General features: G+C 51.0%; 1 protein-coding gene across 4 annotated transcripts in view; it reads left to right on the top strand.

The window, feature by feature from the left end:
• Window positions 1-14,269, top strand: part of ULK1 (unc-51 like autophagy activating kinase 1) — a 73,446-nt gene extending 59,177 nt beyond the window's left edge. For 3 of the 4 annotated variants that reach the window (XM_027901372.1, XM_027901371.1, XM_027901374.1), the window contains exons 21-29: window positions 433-617; window positions 1,385-1,500; window positions 2,027-2,170; window positions 4,629-4,816; window positions 7,295-7,473; window positions 7,608-7,726; window positions 9,290-9,447; window positions 9,656-9,791; window positions 11,450-14,269. In XM_027901372.1, the coding sequence (XP_027757173.1) occupies window positions 433-617; window positions 1,385-1,500; window positions 2,027-2,170; window positions 4,629-4,816; window positions 7,295-7,473; window positions 7,608-7,726; window positions 9,290-9,447; window positions 9,656-9,791; window positions 11,450-11,505 (1,281 nt within the window). In that variant the 3' untranslated portion in view covers window positions 11,506-14,269. The remainder of the gene's footprint in view (window positions 1-432; window positions 618-1,384; window positions 1,501-2,026; window positions 2,171-4,628; window positions 4,817-7,294; window positions 7,474-7,607; window positions 7,727-9,289; window positions 9,448-9,655; window positions 9,792-11,449) is intronic. The other variant, XM_027901373.1, reaches the window with a different exon arrangement.

The following is a 14,269-nucleotide window of genomic DNA, read 5'->3' as shown; positions in this document are numbered from 1 at the left end:
GCAGCTGAGCAGAGCTCGGGGTGCAGGGCAGGCAGTGGGAAGGAGCTGCCCTGGTTAGCAGAGCCCATCAGTGCCGGTGGTGTCCGGGTGTTGGACACGGTGAGCCGGCTGTGACGCCGGGGAGTGTCCAGCAGGAATGCCCAGCGGAGCCGGCAGACGGACGAGCAGGTGACAGCCCTGTGCCTCACACAAAGCTGGCCCTGTGACAGCATTTTCTCTGCTTCTGTTGGGCTGCAGCTGATTTTCAGCAGTTCGTTGTCCTTTTGTTTCAGTCCTTCTGGGATTAGGGGCAAATAAACGCGGTGGGGTTTCCGCCTTTATTTCGGGCGGGTTGTTAAACATACCATTTGATTTTGATAAACAAATGGAGGCCAAGGGGAGCCTTCCTCCTTCATTTTAAAGACAGATCTCTGTTTTTCCTGTTCTTCTTAGGCTGTGTCCCCATTTGAGTTTCCCAAAACCCCCAGTTCCCAGAATCTCCTCACCCTCTTGGCCCATCAGGGGGTCATGATGACTCCGACACGGAACAAGACCTTGCCAGATCTGAAGGAGATGGGTCATTTCCACTGCCAGCAAACTGGGTTGGGATTGAGGCCTGTGGAAGAGATCAAGGGCAGGTGAGCTGCAGTCTGCTTCACTTCATACAGTGGTGCTTCACTCCCCAGTACAGGGTGGATGGGGCAAATGTCAAACCCCAGCGAATGTTGAAGTTGGAACAAAGCATCTGTAAATATTCCAGTTACCTGCTGGCAACCTTGGGTTGCAGGCAGATACAATGCAGATTTTAAAAGTCTTCCTCTAAAGGGGCAGGCTGTGGCCTGGATTTTTTAAAATGAGAGACTGTCTGCAGGATTTTGTTACCAGGCCAGACCCCTGCAGTTACTCACGTACTTGCCTTGCTCTCTGTGGAGCCTGGACCTGTCATGGGTGAGAGGCTGTGCTGGGTGTTCCTCACCCGTTGTACACTGAGCACAGGTCTTCAGGAGACAGATCTGTTTTGAAAGCCACGTGCTGGATACAAATCCACTCAGGTCTTGGTGTCAAGTTTTTCTCACGTGCCCCTCTGCACACTGCAGCTTTTTCCAGTGATCTGCAGAGGTCCTCTGACACTGATTTTTGTGTCTTCCATCGAAACCAAATTGTGTTATAATAGTGTTGTAGTGAGGACTTGCATTACTGCAGTTAGTCACGGTAGTTGTACACTTTCTGCAAGTAGCAGGAGGTGCTTCAGATGCTTTATTGAAAGAGTGGTTATTTCAGCTCCAGACCATTTGCTGTGTAGTGCTAACTGGCTGTGGACCAGGAACGGCACAGAGGAGTGGAAGTCAGCTGCAACCTTGCGCCTTGCTGACTTTCTGCATCCTGTTGTGTGTGCTCTTTTCAGATCCCTGAGCACGGGCAGGCTCACTGACCTGCTTCTGAAGGCAGCCTTCGGGGCACAGATCTCGGAAGCGGGCAGCAGCGACAGCCTCAACAACGAGAAGCCGATGGAAATCGCAGGTAGGTTTGCCTGCACACCTCCTGCAGATGGGAGGCTGCTTTGCTGGTGTCCCGTGGCACGGGCAGCGAGTGCCGTGTGTGAGCAGTGCCGTGGCCTTTGCTTTTCTTCCGCCGAGCGCTCGGAGCTCCGTGGGCTGTGCGTGCTGTGTAATTGCTGGCTAGTTGGTGTGATCTTTGCAGGCAGGGCTTCCTCTTGTGGCCCTTTCTGAACGTGGTAACCTGTGGAAGTGGGGACTTTCCTGCCAGGCAGCTCAAGTGTGAATGGCTCTGCGAGGGTGGGTGTTCCTGGGCGTGCAGGTCAGGCAGCGAGGAGGGGAGAGCAGCTGCAGCAGTGGGGGACACTGCCCAGGCTCCTGTCCTGTGGTCTGTGCCAGCCTGGCCCCCGTTCCTGGGGATGCCTCCATGGGGAGCACTGGCCTGTGCTGGTGACCACTGTCTCCCAAGAGGATCTGCAGGAACACAAACCGCTGGGCGAGGCACACCGTGCTCTGAGTGACTTTCCTGCACCTTTCAACTGTCTCCCCAGCTCCCTCAGGTGCTTACGGAGGGACCCTGCACTCTGGTGCCCGGGCTGGGGGCTCTGCCAGCCCATCCCCAGTGATTTTTACTGTTGGATCCCCTCCCAGTGGAACAACCCCCCCACAGACCACGAGGACCAGGATGTTTTCAGGTAAAGGGCCGATATCTACCTGCCTGTTCCAGTGGGAATGCCTGGGGGCAGAGAGACGTGTTGCATTCCTTGCTGCTGGGCACTGGTGATGGCAGAGGGCTGCTCAGAGCAACCTGTAGAGCTCAGCTGGTCTCAGGACCTTTGAGGTTCTTGTTTGCACTGGCAATAGTGCCAGGTAGTGGTTTTCTAGTGCTATCAGAGACAGACAAACTTTTACTTCATTGCTCTCTGCTTCAGGAATAACGCTGCAGCTGTTCACGGTTGCTGAGAGGTCAACAAATGTAAAGATTGTGGTGTGTTCTGATTGTTTTCCCAGTGAGTTTTGGATGAGCTATAAAAGATGAGTGTGACTATCTGTGCCCAATTTCAGTGCAGGAGAACTGTTAGGAAAGAGCCAGGATGGCTCTGTGTGCCAAATTAGTAGTGGTGTTACTTATGCTCTAAGCTGCCTAGGTAGGGGATGGGGAAATGCACTCCTGCTTGACAGATACTTCTTGTAAGAGGCCAAAACTCTGGCCTCGTCAGCCTCATTTGAGGCTGTGGTAATTGGCCCTTTTGGGATAGTGTGTCTGGGAGTTGGAGTCTATGTTCAGTTAAAGAAAATATTTGGGCACTTTTATTTGCATATTTGGCTTGTTTGGGTTCTTGTCTTGGCTGTTCCTCATCTGAATGCAGTTGACTCTGTTGTTCTCAGTTACTGCAGGGGAGGTTTGGACGTGGCCATGAATAAGCTGCTTGACTGGGATGGGGGGACACGAGGGCTCAGTTCCTGTGTATAACTTGCATTTCCACCCTAACTAAAACCACTCACATCTGATTGCCTGGAAAGTTGGGACCACAGTCCTTTAATCTTAGTCTCATCTATTTGGAGGGTGAGCTTTGAGACTCTTCAAAAAAGTATGTGAGGGGCCTGTAGCACAATGGGGTTACTGTCCTGGCTGCAGCCTCCAGCTACTACTGCAGTGGTATGGACAGAGGATTCACACTTCCTGAACTGCTTTTGCAGGGATAATAGCAATCTGGAAGCAGGTCCAAGCACCAGCTTTTAGCAAGTTGATACTTGAATGCTTAAAGGTTTGCCCAGCAGTGAGGATCTCAGAGGGGATGCCTGGAGAGAAGGCTGTTGAAAGGTGAACTTACAACACTCACAGCGTTAGGTCAGGGCGGCCAAAGCAATGCTGTGGGACAGGCTTTGGTAATTAGTGTGCAGTAACTCCTAATGTTAGAGTTAATGCACAGAGTTAGAGGTGGAAAGGGGAGGTTTGCAAGCCAGAACTCTTCACCCCCAAGTGCTTGGACAAGCCATGAGTAAGATCTCTTTGACAGTTCTAAAGGCAGAGCCTTGCCGTGAGTCACCATAACAATTTCTGCAAACAGCCTCTTGGAATTACAGGGCATCCAGAGTGGGATATTGTAGGTCCTCTCCTCTCTCTGAGAGATCTGGAAATGCTCTGCCTGTCTTTGATGAGCCACTCGGCTTTGAAGCGTTGCTGCCAACACAGAGAGGCTGTGCCTCTCTGCACATCAGCTGTGCGTTATTACACTGCTGAACCTTTTGAAGGCAAGGTTAGGCTGTAAATTAAATTCGTGGGTAGAAGAGAAACGTCCTCCTCCAAAGGATCAGTGACAGTGGAGAATATCACCTTGGTAGAATCAGCAGAGTGTTGGAGCTGGTATTGGCATCCCCCCCATCAGACAGGATATTTCCCTCTGTGGCGCTGCGTCAGGACTGGGAAGCCCTCTGGAAGTGGTGAAATGAATATTTTGAGACAAAAACTCCTTTGTGCTCTTAGGGTGGATTCAGTGGTCAAGAACAGGAAAATCTGATGGTGAGAGAATTGTCTGATGGGCCTCCTGAATCCTGGGGTTAGGGCCTTGACTCAGCTGAAGTCACTGATTTTCTGTCCAGCTTCCTGTTTGTAAAGAGGGGAAGCAGAAGGGCAGGGCATGTAATGGAAAGCTCTCCTGGCTTGCATGCAGGATGTTCTAAAACCCATCACTTATCAGAGGTGCTCATTCAGTGACAGTGAGAGCAAAAACCAGGGACTCAGGGTTCAAACCACGCTGCTCCATGATGGGGAACTTGGCTATGTCAGTGTATGATAAAAATCATCCCAGGTTCTTGTGGCAGGATTCAGGAAGGGTTTAGACACAAAAAGACTAAAAAAAGTTTCTTCTGAATGGTCTCCATAAATGACTGTCGTTCTGGAAGGTGCTTTAAATCTGCTTGAGCTTGTAAGCTGGTCTGCTGAGTCACTAAGGAGCTTATGGTGGGGAGTGGTTACCCTGCATCCAGAGTCCTTGCATCTTCCTCCAAAGTACCTCTTGCTGGCTCCTGTCAGATCCAGGATCCTGAATCCTACAGACTTGTCCTCTCTCTCCTGGGTGAGGAATACCTACCTGGCCTCCTGTTACTACCTTCAGTAATTCCTTTTGTCTGTTTTTTTTTCTTTCTCAGTGGGGTCTTCCAGCTCCCTCAGCTCTGGAGGCTCCTTCAGTGGCAGGCCCTTGGCAGTGGGAGCTGGTGGGGAGGCTCTGGAAGGCCCCTCGAGCCTGCGCTTCGCGTTCGCCGATCCCATCGCCGCCAACCTGGAAGGTGCTGTTACCTTTGAGGCACCGGAGCTGCCTGAGGAGACGCTCATGGAGGTGGGTAAATCTGCTGCCAAACTGCCCAGTCCATGAGGCAGCCCCTGACTGGGGTTAAAACTCAGCCATTTCCAAAGCTGGAATTGCAGGTCGGAGGCATCGGTTACCTGGTGTGTCCTGAAGGAAACCCGCCTGCTTTGAGCCTTTTCCCTTTTGAAAGGCTCAGCATCAGTAATAGCTGACCTGAGAACATGAGTAGCTTAGAGTATCAGGAGCCCTCCTGGTGCGCTTGGGAACTCGGGCAGTGATCTGGTCTGTGCTGAAAGGATCTGAAAACAAAGTAAACCTGACGCTTGTGTTCCTAACGGGGGCGAGGGGAACACCGTGTTCTGCACCACAACAGCTGAACCAGATTGTGGAGCTGAAAGGCTGCCAGGCTTCCCTTCTCTGCAGGCTGAAGCAGAGCAAATGCTGTTATAGCTGAGATATATTTGAAATGTAGGTCAGGCTGCCCGTTTGCAGTGGAGGTGGGAGGCAGATTCACTCACGCTTTGGGCTCTGCTTGTGATACCTCCTTGGGCTGTCTGGGACTGGGGAAGGCTCTTTGTGTCTGACGCTTGCTGGTGTTGCTGAAAGCCTCTAGATACCCACAGAGATAGGCACACATTGTTTTAAGGATGTGGGTTTGCTCTTCTACTTCAGATTTTATTTAGCTCATTTCTTTCTGTCAATTCTGCATTGAACTGCATTCGGTTGCTTTGTTACCTGTAAAGCCACAGGGCTAAAGCTTCCAGCAGTGAGGCGTTCACAAGTTTAAGTAAGGTCCCAGAAGTTTGGGGCCCTTCCAGCTGCCACCACTTTGGACACTGGTCTGAAGAGAAGTGTCCTAAAGAAATACCATCTTGGATAATACTTGGATGATCTTGGACTAGCAGCTTCCATGTCTGCAGTGAGTCATTTGGCTCCAGTCCTCATTTCTGCTGAGCTCAGTAACCCCTTTGCATGTCACAGAGCCTTCACAGCAGATTTCAAGACCCTTTTGTGCTCTGTGGAGTTGGCCAGAATGCAAACCTGGCAGGTTTTCTGATTTCTGCTGATATTTCAGGGCGCTGAAGTCTTACTGTTTCAGTGCCCTTGTTTGTCTTGAGCAGAGCCATTGCATTCAGATGGGTGGTTCTTCCATCTTTTGTACAAGTTTCATTAGGTGCAGACAAGGCACACTGAAGGCTGGGCTTTAGTTTAAAAACAGTGAAGAGATGGCTACAGAAGGGAAGATCTGTGATGCCAAATGAGGCCATGAGTGCCAGCATAGCTACCAGAGGCTGACTGTGTAGGCAGGGAGGAAGGACTGTGTGATGGTTGGAGATAGGAGGCTGAGACCTGCAGGATCTCAGCAGTTTCCTGCTCTGCCACAAACTTCTTGTATGACTTGGTAATTACTTAATCTCCAAGTTCCTCCTGTGCTTTTAAAGAAAATAGAGGAAGATGGAGATAACACTTCCTTACCATACTGGACTGTCCAGGTAGTAAGTTAGTGGGAGGAGAGATTGATAATTCAGATAGTCAAAGCTGCCTTAGCAGCCAAGTCCCTGAGCCAGTAAATGAAAAACAAAATCTCTCAGAACTTGAGCATAGGGGTTTTCTGATAAATTCATGTAGGAAACATCCTTACCAGCCCCCTTGGAGAGAACTAAGCCAGTGATTCTTTGAAGCTCAAGCAGGTTACTCACTTTTCAACAGAGGACAAACAATGGAGTTGCATCTGATCCAGGCAGCAGTTCACTTTGCAGACCCACAAACATTCGATTTTTCCACAAATGTTAACTTCCCAGAAATGCTTGCAGTGACTTAAGCAATGCAGCTTCCCAGAAATGGGACAATCCCCTTTGATCTGTAATGGCAGAGGAAAAACTGCTCTGAAATGACCACAGCTCTTGGTGTGAGCACTTCCCTCGCTGGCTGCACAGGGGCTGCAGATAAAAGGGTGTCCTTGCTGTCTCCTCAGGGGACCTCCCCCAGGGCTCACTGTGCTGAACTGGGAGGGTATAAAGGCCAGGGCAAAGGGAGGGCTGGGATGTAGGGTGGGAGACAGCTTGGATGCAGTTTTCTGTGGCATGGGAGGTTGTCATGTCATGAAATCCACACTGGCATTGCTGTGATGGGAACAGGAGCTGGGCCCACGGTGCAGATGGTCCCTCCCTCTTCCTGGCTGAGTTGTGAAAGAATCCCACGGAGCTGGGATCCTCCTTGGGAAGGTGGCTTGTAATTTTAGAGTAAGTTTCTCCAGAGAACTGCCCAGAAATTTCTGGCCTGGGGCTGTTTCTTGCTGCTGTTACTGTGGAAGAGGAGCTGGTGCGGGGACAGGCTCAAGGCTGAGTTTGGCTGTCCCTGCCCAAAGCAGAGGTGTAAGCAGGGTTTGGGGGTTCAGGTGTTGTGTCTGTGAGCTGGGCTGAGTTGCTGGCACAGCTCAGGTGGGCAGCCCTCCCTGGCACGCCAGCTTTCCCTCTAATAACCCCCACCTTGGCATCCCTTCCGCAGCAGGAGCACACGGACATCCTGCGCAGCCTGCGCTTCACGCTGGCCTTTGTGCACTACGTGATGGAGATTGCAGCCCTGAAGGGCAGCTCCAGTGACATGGGCACCTCGGTGACCTCGGAGTACCAGCTCCAGGAGAGCGTGGTGGCCGACCAGATCAGCCTGCTGAGCCGGGAGTGGAGGTAAGGACGGGCAGAGCTGCCCAGCTCCTCTGTCACTCCCTCCCTCCCCACATATCCCTCTGTCCCAGCAGTGCCTGGGGACACTGACTGCTGTCCCAGCCTCCTGTCTGCATTGCCACGTCCTTTCTTTGCAGCTACGCAGAGCAGCTCGTGCTGTACCTGAAGGTGGCAGAGCTCCTGTCCTCGGGGCTGCAGATGGCCATAGAGCAGATCAAAGCTGGCAAGCTGTGCCTCTCCTCCACCGTCAAGCAAGGTAAGGGGCCCTGGGCTCACAGTGCAAGTCACCTGGGATAGAAGCATCACAGAGGGATGGAAGGGGTGGAGTGAGCTGTATGGGGGGGCTCATTTGTGATTGTCCCTTGGCACAGCCAAATCTTCTTTATTCACACTGAGAACGTTCCTCTCTTCACATTGACTTTCTGTCTCAGAGCTCTTGTCATGCCCCTGTGAGAATCTTCAGCACTAATTAGTGAGGGGGGGAATGTATCTTATCTGATTCCTGATATCTCTCTGTCCCAGGTGCTTATTTGTACCTGACGTAAGCCCAGCTTAATTACACAGTGCATGTCCTAAGGAAGTGCCTACTTGGCAAATTAAGACCTGTCCTGGCAGTGATGATTTTTCAAGTGAAACAAAAACACGGGAAGTGAAGTACTGGTAATGCCAGAGTCACTTCTTTGCTGGTGTTACAGCCTTAAAGTTGCATCTGACTGGCTCTGCTGAGAGCTGGCTGCGATTTGGTGAATAGAAAAAAAATAATTTTAAAACTCCCATTGTAACGTTCCTGAGGGAGCTGTTTTTTGAAGTGCTTGACCCACCAGCCACCTTCCCCAAGAGCTGAGGCTCTGAAAGTATTTGTGCTGCCTGGGGATGGGGGTGTAAAAAAATGGGAGTTAAATATGATGAGCACACATATGTTGTAGCAAGCAGCGTGGAGGAAGATACACCAGGTTTAGCTGCACATCCCCCACGAGTTCAGACTGACAGGAAAGTTGTCATAACCCAAATAAATCACTCCTTCTCGGAGCAGATTGCAGCTTCTAGATGTGTGGTGTAATTTGCCCTTCAGTGTGTAGGAGCTGGGCAAGGCTGGCTTGGCTTGTTTTGTGCAGTGTGGGGATGAGCAAATGTGCAACGTAGGAGTCAGTACTCATCAGATGCTGGTGGGAGTTTGTGTTCAGTACTCTGTGCAGATCATGCCACGCAGCCAGGGAGGCTCAGCCTGTGAAACCATTTGCTGTTTTGGATTGTTATTTAATCCCTCAGAATCATATTTGATTCCTGATTCTCTGTTCCATAACCGTCCCGTACGAGCCGCCACGGCTCGGGGGGAGGAGGTGGCATTTCTCAGGCATCCCTGTTCGTTCTTTCTGGGACAGCAGAGTCCCAGGAGAGATTCCCTTGCTTAGTCAGAGCTGCTCATCCGCACTGTGCTACCACATGGGAGTCATGCACTCCCTCACAGCGTGTCATCACCCACCAAGCAGCACAAGCTCCGTATCTGCACGTCTGCTGATGGTGCGTGAGATGCTTGTGTGGTGCAAACTGCTCCCTGCCTTGTGACAGCTGGAGGGAACAGAAATAGACCCGGCCCCAGGTGAACCAGATGTGTGTAGGTGTTGCCATGTGCAGGCTTGGAACTGGTGAAGGTGACAGAAGAAAGGGAAAAGACCCTCTTGGACTTCCCTGCCAGTCTCTTGGCTTTAACATAACCCCGTTGTCTCTCAGTGAATCGTTCGAGGTCCTGCGTGTGGAGATGGGGAGGCACAGGGAGAGCTGGAAGTAGAGCCTAAAGCATTTCTTTCCTTTGCTCCAGTCGTGAAGAAGCTGAATGAGCTTTACAAATCCAGTGTATCCTCCTGCCACTGCCTCAACATGAGACTCCAGAGGTTCTTCCTGGACAAACAGAAGCTCATGGATCGGATCAACAGCATCACTGCAGAGAAGCTCATCTTCAGCTACGCTGTGCAGATGGTACGAACCACCCCCTGCCTGGGGACAGGGTCAGCACTGCTGGGAATTATGGATCCTGCTGGTGGCCTCAGCAGGGGGTTTCCCTCGTGATGCTGTGTGCAGCCTCTGGAGGCTGGGCAAGGAGGGTGTTCTCCCAGCTGAGGGACCATACTGGGAAAGCTGGGTCTGCTCTGGGAGTAACCTCTGGGTGCTGGGTTGTTGCCTGCAGGTGCAGTCTGCAGCCCTGGATGAGATGTTCCACCACAGAGAGGACTGTGCACAGAGGTACCACAAGGCTCTGCTGCTGATGGAGGGGCTCCTGAACATCATCACTGAACAGGGAGACATAGAAAACATCAGTAAATGTGAGTGCTCAGTGGCTTTTTTTTATCTTCGAACTAGAATGTGGGTTTTTTAGCTGCATGGATCAGACATTTCAGTTCCCAGCACCCTTTTTTTTTTCTATGGCTACATTTTGGTGGACATAGCAGAGATTTATTGGCTTGTTACAGCTCCTCATGGCCTGGCTTCCTGCTTTTCCAGCAGGAAAACTGCTACAAGTGCAGGTCCCTGTTCGGAGCCCTATTTTGGGAGCTTCCCATGCAGACGATTGCCAGTGCTTTGCTGGAACTTTTGATGTGTGAGAGAACCCGCTGAAGGAAGTGGTTTGGCAACAGCAGGAGCCTGGGTTTGGTTCCCAGCCGGAACCATCGCTCTGAGTGCACAGAGCCCTTGGGAGCTGGGGCTGCAGGGGCTGCCGGGCAGGGATGTCCGGTCGGCACAGCCAGGGCTCCTTCCAGCACAGGGCTGCTCTCCTGCCTGGTTCCCAGGCCTGGCTGAGAAAGCACCTCTGTCATCTCCCCCTGCAGGAGGAGGGCACAGTGGATGGGGGATAGCCGGGTTTGCCTGTAGGAGCAGCTTGGCTCAGCCTGGGCTCCACTGGTGCCATCCCAGCCCACCTGCAGCAGCCCCAGTGGTGCCCCTGTGGCTGCAGGGGGAGGCCACAGCTGGCAGCCCGTGTGTCCCTCCCCTCTGCTGCCCACACACCCCCTGCCTCCATCCTGGGATGGCATCCAGGGCGGCTCCAGCCTCCGTGGAGGGAGAGCGCTCGGATGGGTAATGAGAGGAGAGACTTCTGCCTCACAGGCAATCAGCCAGTTCATTATCACCAACTTCCACAGCTGACATGAGGCTCACTGAAGGAGAGCAAAGGGAAATGGGCAAGTGGTGTGTGGTACTGGAGGGCTAAGTGAGTCGGGAATACTAAGTAGTTCCTATTGTACTGTTTCCTACCAAACCTAAATTGCATCTTTTGATCCAGAGATACTGTTAATGCGTCTAACAGATTTCTTTTCCCACTTGTTATCCTGATATTCCCTGTTTTACCACTTGCTATTACCTGATATTACCTGTTTTGCCATGTTCCAGCTTCCTGACTGAGCTGTTCTCTGGTAGGGAGTCGTAGGTGTGCATTTCATTTTAGATCTCAGGTATAATGATTACCCATTTCTGAAACGTAAAATGATGAACCTAGAAACAGAGCAAGTGTTCACGTGAGAGACATGAATTCCACCACACATTTAGCTCCTGAGAGAGGCTTGGGCTCGGATGATGAGAACCCATTTCTCAGAGTAAGCCTTGGCAAATGGCACTGGAGACCCTGTCATGTTGCCTGCTGGCAAAAGCCGCTCCAGTAACTGGAAGTGAATAAATTGTTCCTGGCAGATGGTGGTTCTTTGTAACATCTTGATACCTCTGTCAGAGCTGCTGCCTCCCAGCTTTCACTGTTGGATCTCTTGGCTGTTCAACGCTTCGACCTGTCCCTTCCCAGCAGGATGTTTGTGGTCAGGTCTTCGCTGGCCTAATCGGTACCTGGTAGCGATTCTCAAAGTGCCGCTTAGATCTGCTGAAATTCTGATGCTTGTTTTTCCTTTCTTGTTCAATCTCCAGCATGGCTTGGTGGTGGTCTCTATATTGCCAGGAAGATAAGAGGCTGATTTCTGTTGTTGTTTCTTGCCCCCAGGTAAGCTGTGCATCGAGCGCAGGCTGTCGGCGCTGCTGTCAGGGTTCTGTGCCTGATTTCAGTGGTGTTTGTTCCTCACACACCTCGCCCCAGCTGATTGCTTTGTTCCCAACGGCCTGCTGCTGTGCTGGGAGACGATTCTGGCAGTAGGAGACCTGGAGGATGAACTGCTCACTGTTTTGCATTCGGACGTTTTGGGAAGTTGTTCCACAGACTCGGATTGCTTTGTGGGGACGTGGCGGCAGCAAGCACAAAGAATTCCCTGCCCGAGGGCCTGGGCGAAGACGCGGCCGATGTGGGAAGGTCTCCCCTCGTTGTCAGAGGGGATGAAGGATAGAAGTCTGCTTCTTCCCAGCACTTTGAAGGATAAGACTGCTGCCTATGCCTCTTGCTTAAGAACAGGGTATTCCAGTGCTGTGTCCATTGCGGGCAATGGATGTGCTCAAACTGCTGGCTTCAGTTCACGTTGGAGGGCGTCATTCAGAAATAAAGGCCAGTTTGTGTACTTCCCCCTTCCCAGCTGAGAGCCAGGCATCTTCGAGCTTCCTGGCAACTGGAGGCTCCCCTCCATTCTCTCCTTTGTCCCTTCTCATTGTGTTCATGCCTTGGAGTGCTTCCTGCATGGCAGAGAGGAGGGAGTCGGCTCCCCCTCGCCTGAGCGTCGCTGAAGCAGCTCCCACCTCCACAGACTTGCTGAGCGAGGCAGAGGATGTGCTGCTGCTGCCGGGGAGCTTGCAAATCCCGTGGCTGCTGTGCGGGCTCCCTCTGTGCCTGCCTGGATGGGCGACCGACACAGGGAAAGGGACTGTGCAGGACATGGCAGGATGACAGGAAGGGTGATGCTCCTGTGTTCGTAAGAAGCCAAAATGAATCCGTTCCTCCCTTGGTCCCCCAGCCCAGTGGGATCAATGTGAAAGACTCCTGGCTGCTGAGCTCGTCCCTACCAGGAGGAAGCACTGGCGCTGTCCTGCTTTCAGCTGTTGGCTCAATAACCCCTTCCTGGAGCCCCCCCCAGACTGAAAACACTAGCTTTGTGAATCAAAGGAGCACTTTACACACTATGGGAACTTGGAGAAGTTGACTTTGCATCACACAACAACCCAGGAACATCACGACTGTTAGGAATGCTGTTCTTTTATTCCTTTCCTCGCTTCCTGGTTGTTTTATTGCACTACGTGTGTGCGTATATTAATATGTATTCCTGAGAGTGAATATATATTGATATTGATATGGTTTGTGTGTAACTGTACGTATTTAACTGTACTGTATCTCGTGAGCGTGAGGCAAAGAGCACTGTAGAGTGTGCTGTTCCTCCTCCTCACCAGGCAAAGCTGACTTGCAGTCTGGCAGTACCAAGATTTGTTTTGTTTTTTTTTTTTTATTTAAATGTTCTTTTAAGGACAGTCGATACAAAGCTCCGTGCTTTTTAAGAGCTGAAGAACAGGCGTTAAGATCCCACACACTTACACTTGGAAATGCGTTTGTTTTTTTTTAAGAAGTTTTATTTGCTGCTTCGTCGTCGTCGTTGTTGTTGGGGTTTTTTTTATAAAGAAATCTCGTAGCGTTCAGTTTTATGTTCAGCATTTCTTTCAAGGAGACTCTGCAGCCAAATGAGACTGTGGGTGTGAGTGGCTCGAGTTCTGGTTGAGGCTTCGGGTGCTGTGAGCATGTGTGAGAGGAGAGCTGCCTGCCTCCCACCTGTCTGTGAGAGCATGAGTGTGTCGGACCTGAGTCGTGGCAGTATTTTGTTAGAGCTGGGCAGAAAAGGATTTTTGGAAGCAACTCGAAACCTCAGGCTTAGTTTTTGGGGATCTAAACAATATTTTTTGCACAGGTGGTTAGGTCCTCGTTGCTTTTTTTTTTTTCCCCTCTCCATGATGTTGGCACGTTGGTTGTGATACTTCACAAGGGTTTCAGGAGCAACTTCATCGGTTTTTGGAGCTGGCGCCGTGTTTGGCAACACGGGGTGTTCCTGTTCACAGAGCAGAAATGCCAGTAAAGAAATGTAAAAATATTTCCAATTGCAGCATGGGGTGTTTCTGTTCACAGAGCAGAAATGCCAGTAAAGCAATTTTAAAATATTTCCAGTTGCCCCGACCAGGGGAGTTTTAAGTGTAGCTTTCACAAACGCTTCAGAATTGGGCCGCTGTTACCCTGTACGTCCACAGCCTGACCCTTCTGTGGTTGTGCCTGGGAAAAAAAAAAAGAGAAAGGAAAGAAGACAAGACAAAACCAGCCAACCAACCCCACCCTCCCCAGCCTGTGGACAGAAACGCCGAGGAGACCCAGACTGCTGCTGAAAGGCTTTGGCCAGATCTGCCAAGGGCTGCGCTGCGGGCAGGAGCACCAGGAGGCAGCGCCCAGCCAGGACTGACTCTGCAATACCAACACCTGCTGCACCCCCAGCCCCTCCTGGCAAAGCCCCTGCCAGGGAAAGGGGATCCACATCCCGGGATCCGCGTCCCTGCCGCGCCCTCGTGACCCGCCTGTGTGGCAAGCTCAGCACTAACCTTCCAGCTGTACTCAATTACTTGAATGTATCCAAAATCGTCCACATTCAATGTATACAAGTATATATTGCTCCAAACAAACAAACAAAAAAAAAATAAAAAATAAAAAATTGTGGTTTACAGGCCTACAACCAATATATATGTATGTGTTTGTGTATATACATGCAAGGCTGTGTGTGTGTATGTGTGTGCATGGGTAGAGATACACACACAAACACAAACGTGTATATATATGTTTTCTCTCAATACTTGAAACTTAGCCACTGTGCTTGAATTAAAAAAAATAAAAAAATAAACAAAAAACCACAAA

This window comes from Empidonax traillii, unplaced genomic scaffold (assembly GCF_003031625.1).
Source record: "Empidonax traillii isolate 1590-97213 ecotype Southwest subspecies unplaced genomic scaffold, ASM303162v1 scaffold780:size295419, whole genome shotgun sequence".
Classification (NCBI taxonomy): Eukaryota; Metazoa; Chordata; class Aves; order Passeriformes; family Tyrannidae; genus Empidonax; species Empidonax traillii.
The sequence above is the reverse complement of the archived record's forward strand: the minus strand, read 5'-3'. Positions and strand labels throughout refer to the sequence as shown.